Source organism: Austrofundulus limnaeus, unplaced genomic scaffold, assembly GCF_001266775.1.
Source record: "Austrofundulus limnaeus strain Quisiro unplaced genomic scaffold, Austrofundulus_limnaeus-1.0 Scaffold667, whole genome shotgun sequence".
In the NCBI taxonomy this organism is placed as follows: domain Eukaryota; kingdom Metazoa; phylum Chordata; class Actinopteri; order Cyprinodontiformes; family Rivulidae; genus Austrofundulus; species Austrofundulus limnaeus.
The window spans coordinates 9134-14714 of record NW_013953069.1 but is presented as its reverse complement, the minus strand read 5'-3'; the positions used below and the strand labels follow the sequence as shown (position 1 = coordinate 14714).

Here is a 5581-nt window from a genome sequence, read left to right as displayed (position 1 = left end):
CAGACAGTCTTTTGTGTTGCTGCAGACTATCGTCTGTATTCTGCACAGGCACATTACCATTCACTGCTTCCCCACTAAAGGTACCAGTCACTAATGTTAACTGCTGTACTAATAACAATTCTCCCCCCATGTAAGCTTATATAAAGGAAGAAAAAGGAATGTCCTTTCCTGCATTTMGTTTGACTCAGAGTCCAATCAGTAGCTTTTCTGGCAATAATCACTTCACAGCTCACAAATATATCCAAGGAGTGTAATTAGTAGGTGCTCAGTGGGGTGTGTAATAATATTGTGTCAGGTCCAACAAACTAGGAATCAGCAGCATCTATCCCTCAGAAGGAGAAAAATGAAAAATATCTAAAATGTCAATTAGTGTTTATCATATTTCATCAGTGATGCAAGCAAACACTTTACTTTAACCTCTTAAGAAAACACACACACTTGCACACAGTGACAAAAACGCAGCACCTCACCATCAAAAACTGTGCATAGACGCAAAAAATGACCTGGAGCTCAGGATCTTGACAAAGTGCTTCCGTGAAAATTTAATGGTGCAGTCTTGCCGCACTGTATTGCTCCTCTACAGCATATTTTCTCTGGAAGTTGTACATTTTACTTCATAACAAGACATTTCATAACCAAAGCAGAAGAAAAAAATAAAGTTTTCCATTTCAAGAATGAATAGATATTATTTCACACCTGGTCTCAAGTTCATGTTTTACTTTTTTGTTTTCAACAGACAAATAAATCTGCTATTTTACATAAAGATTTGATTCATTAAAATACACCACTTCAAAAAATTGCAGAGCATTGTTAATAAAATAGATCAGTGCAAAGGCACTTTTTGGATATTAATAGTAAGATTTGCCATTGTTGGGCTACTGAAAAAAGCTTTTTCCGTTATATTTGAACACTCACCATTTAACTGTAGGGTGCATATATACAGGAGTATCAATCTGTAGCAGTTCTTCTACAAACAGTAAGGACTGCTTTTATTCATTTTCCTCACAGGAATAATCAAACACAGCATCATCAAGAAGCACACAGCTGTGATTTTACACAGTCCCTGCTCATTACATACCTGCTGTCATCAGAGTCTTTATGAGTTTTATATTTCCAAAACAAAAAGAAGAAGAAATTTATACTTTTTAGAAGGGAAAAATAGAACTACATAATAATATACTTCTTATATTTTTTTATACATCTTTGAAAAAAAATCGAGAGAAGAGGAAAAAAACAGGCCATCAAACGATTTGGTTCACCTACAGTTCGTGGAATTAAACACAGAAACAATAGATATATAGTGAGGATTATTGTGACAGTTACTGTGTGATTAGAATAAAACCAGGAGTAGAACTGTGTTGCTATCTTAYAGCTGGCTCATTGCAGTCTGTTTCTCCAGAACCTCCAGGTAGTCTGGTTCTGGTTTTAGCTTCCCTGGGAGCAGCAGTGATGGGTGCTCGTTGTTTTTATAAACGTATTCTGGCCCATAGTATTTCCGTGGAGTGCCGTAAAGCACAGTTTTGTTCAGCCTGTCCTGTTTGGCCACATGCTGCCTGGCTGTGGTGGCCCCATAAGAGGGCACAATGCAGGGTCTCTTAGGCAGCGTGCAAAAGTTGTAAGTGTATGGAGGAGCACCTGCGGCTGTTGGGAGCTCCTTGTTGGGCCTCTCTCCTAAGTTTTGATACAGCATTTCTGGGGCCTCAGGGGTAGTTAGACTGCATATAGTTGGTGATTTATCCATAAAATCCACTGTGCTGATGGTGTACGTCCCTGGGTTGCAAGTCAGGACGTCATCCTTCTTTGAGTCTCGTGTCCCAAAGCTTAGCTCCTTTAGGTTGTGATAAAATGTGACTTGTTCACCGTCCTTCTGCATGTAGATGGGGTTTTGGCACATAGAGCTGACGGGTGGGTGGATGTAGTTGTAAACGTGGCTTTCGGAGCTTTTGTTTTGGGTCGGTTCTGGAGTGTACGAACCATACTGCACTTGGAAAGAGTTGAGATCTAAATTGTTGGCGCTTGTAGGGACATGCTCCACCCCTTTGCGCCGCTTCAAAACAAAAACGAAGAGTCCTGCACCAAAGCACACAGACAAAATGAAAACAACAAGAAGGCCCAGAATCAAGACAGAGAGGGGGACTTCAGGATGCAGCTCTGGAGTCATCAGATGGGACTCTGTAGGCATCACTGAGCTAAAGGAAGAGAAGGCAGAAGGAGAAGATGGGGTGGCAGCTTCAGTGGTGGGACTCATTAGGGTTGGGGCTTTTGTTGAGGGTGCATACCAGGGTGGGGGTGGCTCACTGGGCTCCGGACATATGGCCTCATTGCGGAGAGAACGCAGCAGCCTGCCTGCGTGCTTTGAGGGTGAGTCGCAGGTGATTTCATTAACCACCACACTGGTGCTGGACAGCTCCATCCAGTTTTTCAGAGCCACAATATTGCAGGTGCAGTCCCAAGGGTTTTCCTGCAGGTCAATCTGTATGAAGGCTGACAGCTGGTCCAGAACACCCTGGACCGGAAGGTATGAGAAGTGATTGTTCCTCAGGTTGAGTCGAGTGAGCATGGTGCCCCCAAAAACATTGTCAGGGAGGGATCTCAACAAGTTGTTGTTGAGGAAAAGTAGCTGAAGGTTGTGCAGAGAGTTAAATGTTTGTGGTAAAATCTCTTTAATAATGTTGTATTCCAGATAAAGATACTGGAGGGACTGCAGGCCTCCAAATAGAGACTGAGAGAGTGACTCTATGTAGTTCCCATTCAGGTAAAGCCGCCGAAGGTTGGTTAGATTCTCAAAAGAACCTTCTTGTATCACTGCAATCCTGTTGTTTCCTAAATGAAGCAACTCCAGGGAGCTGTACTCCATTAGATCTATTCTGTAAATCACTTGTAGGTAGTTACCTGTTAGGTGAAGTTTCCTTGGGTAAGAGGGCTTGGGATTCAGTTCACTGATGTTCTGTAGCTTCCGCTCCTGACAATTGATGTTCAGTCCACTGTCTTGGTTTTGGGATGTGCAAACACATACACTGGGACAGAGCATGGGAACAGGGGACCGGGTTTGGTAAACCATTATGGGTCCAAACACGTGTCTGTCCTTTGAGATACGAGGAGTGGGCCTGTAGCGCATTTTGGGTGGCCGGGAAGCTTTTGGGGAGCGCGTGGGGGTGATGACACTGGCGTGGTAAGTTGGGTGTGGTGCTCCTTGGAAGCTGGAGTCAGAAGCAGGCTGAGCACGCTCTCCTGCATTTCTGCGTGGACACAGGTCCTGCTTTATGAGCTGAGTAATGTCTTTGCCGTGCAGTCTGAACGGTGTTTCGCACACAATGTCCCCCACAAACACGGAGATGGTGTCCAGCCAGGATTTGAGGGGGATCAAGTCACAGGTGCAGTTCCAAGGGTTTTCCTCCAGCTGGATCTCCATTATGCCACCAATGTGCTCCAGTACTCCAGCAAAAGGTAGCATCTTGAGTCGGTTGCCACGTAAGTCCAAGTGGGTGAGGAGCACAAAACGAAAAATATTGGGAGGCAAAGCTAGCAGCAGGTTGTCATTGAGAATCAGCACTTTAAGCTTGTTCAGCTTGCTAAAAGCACCAGGCTCAATGGTGCTGATATAGTTATAGTCTGCTTGTAGATACTCCAAACTCTCCAGTCCAGCAAATGTGTCCTCTTTAATCACCTCCATGTTGTTGTTGTTCAAGTGAAGCCGCTTCAGCAAATGGAGTCCATTAAAAGCCCCAGTTCGGATCTCCTGCAGTCCATTATTCCCCAAATGCAAAGAGGTGACGTTTCCATAACTGATAAACTCGTTGGGGCTGAGCCTTGACAGGAAATTTCCATTCAAAAAGAACTGGGAAATTTTATTTAGTGGCACCTGGAACTGACTGACCGTGGTGAATCCCTTGTTCTCACAGTTTATGTTGAGGATGTTTTCACGATCCTCGCAGGCACAGCGCATCTTGCAGATGTCTTTAAGAGCTGGGGTTTTGCGGCTCTCCCTTTCAGGTGGTGACAGGCTGGTGACCGTTAGGACGCTCAGAAACAGGATGCCGGTCAGCATTTTTACAGCCAGAAAGGGGCGCTGAAACATAGATCCAGCATTTACCTTCGCAGCCTGAGCCTCAAAGGGGGGGAAAAAAGGAAGGAGTGAGTTCTYGTGAACAGGAGAGGAGATAGAGGAAGGAGAAGCGCACACACACATAAACACACACACACATATTTACACTCACACACACACACAGAGGAGAGTGATGAACAGGCACACCACCAGTATGTTGGTGTTAAAATGAGAGCATAGCTCATAGATTGGCGCAAATCTCTCCACTGACCTTCAATTTGGATTCAAAAGATGTAACAAAAAATGTATAAATGAAAACTAATATTAGTCCCTGTGAAGAAAATGAAGGGAAAAAAGGCAAAAAAATAATTAAATCCTGTGGAGCTGGTAGACTTGGCACATTTTCAGAGGAGAACTGGTGCTGCAGCACCTTCTCCCTCGCTCTCTCCCTTTACAGCTCAGCTCGTTTTATTCAACATTTTCTCCCAGATCAAGCACTGTCAGCTGCGGACAAATATTCAGTGGGCGACACTGACTGTCGAACCCTCCCACTCAGCTGATCCACACAGGAAAACACGCCACGTCGGTTAGATCCAGGAGGAAAAATAATGTCACAGATAATAAAAAGAGTAATAATGATAAAACCCAGCTAATTCACTTTTTAAAATCCAGACAAAGGTGCATCAGTGATGAAAAGCTTCCTTTCCTTACAGCCTCCAAAGCTCAGGTGCGAGAAAAACCCTAGTCCAAAGGAAAGCAAGAAAAGAAAAAGAAGCAAACCTTCCCAAAGAGAGAGAAGGAGAGAGAGGAGCCATTCATCCCCAGAGCTCATCCGATCCTCCTGCTCCTCTCTGCACATCGAGAGGAGCATCGAGCGTCTGTTGCTGCTGCACCCAACTGCCGAAGAGTGTGTGTGTGTGTGTGTGACAGACAGAGAGAGAGAGAGAGAGAGAGAGAGAGAGAGAGAGAGAGAGAGAGAGAGAGAGAGAGAGAGAGAGGAGCCTGGGGGCCCTTACGTCACCGACACTGTCAACATGAACACGCACGCGCCAACACACGTGTGCTGAGGTTCTGAAGAAAGATGACTTTTTTTTCAGATCTATTAATCGTCAGCCACCAAGAGGTGGGATATCATGTTTTTGTCTCTGCATGTTCATATTTGTCAGCAAAAATTTTTATGAACCACTGGACATATTTTAATTAAACATCCAGAAAGTAACTGATGTACACATACATCTACCGTATTTATTCAAGTATAATACATAAAATTAAATCCATAAAATTATCCATAAAGTTGGGGGGTAGTATTATATTCGGATAAATATTTTTACTTATGTATTTTAACTGAAATATCGGCTTCATWYACAAAATGCCTKAGTCCGGAAATGAGACCGCGTTGTAAAAAGCATTTGAAACGAGCTCACCTCTGACACTGCTTCTTGCTTCAGAGTGAGATAACAGACCCAAGCAGGCGACGTGATGTAAATAAAAGAAAAAATATTCCTACACCTTAGTAATGATAACGAACTAATGACA

The 5581-nt window shown here is 43.8% G+C and overlaps 1 protein-coding gene across 1 annotated transcript; it reads right to left on the bottom strand.

Moving 5' to 3' along the window:
- Positions 1-516: 516 nt before the first annotated feature.
- Positions 517-4954, bottom strand: slitrk2 (SLIT and NTRK-like family, member 2). Its single transcript, XM_014027641.1, has one exon. The coding sequence runs from the start codon at positions 4187-4189 to the stop codon at positions 1367-1369; it is 2823 nt and encodes a 940-aa protein (XP_013883095.1). The 5' UTR covers positions 4190-4954; the 3' UTR covers positions 517-1366.
- Between the last annotated feature and the right edge of the window lie 627 nt (positions 4955-5581).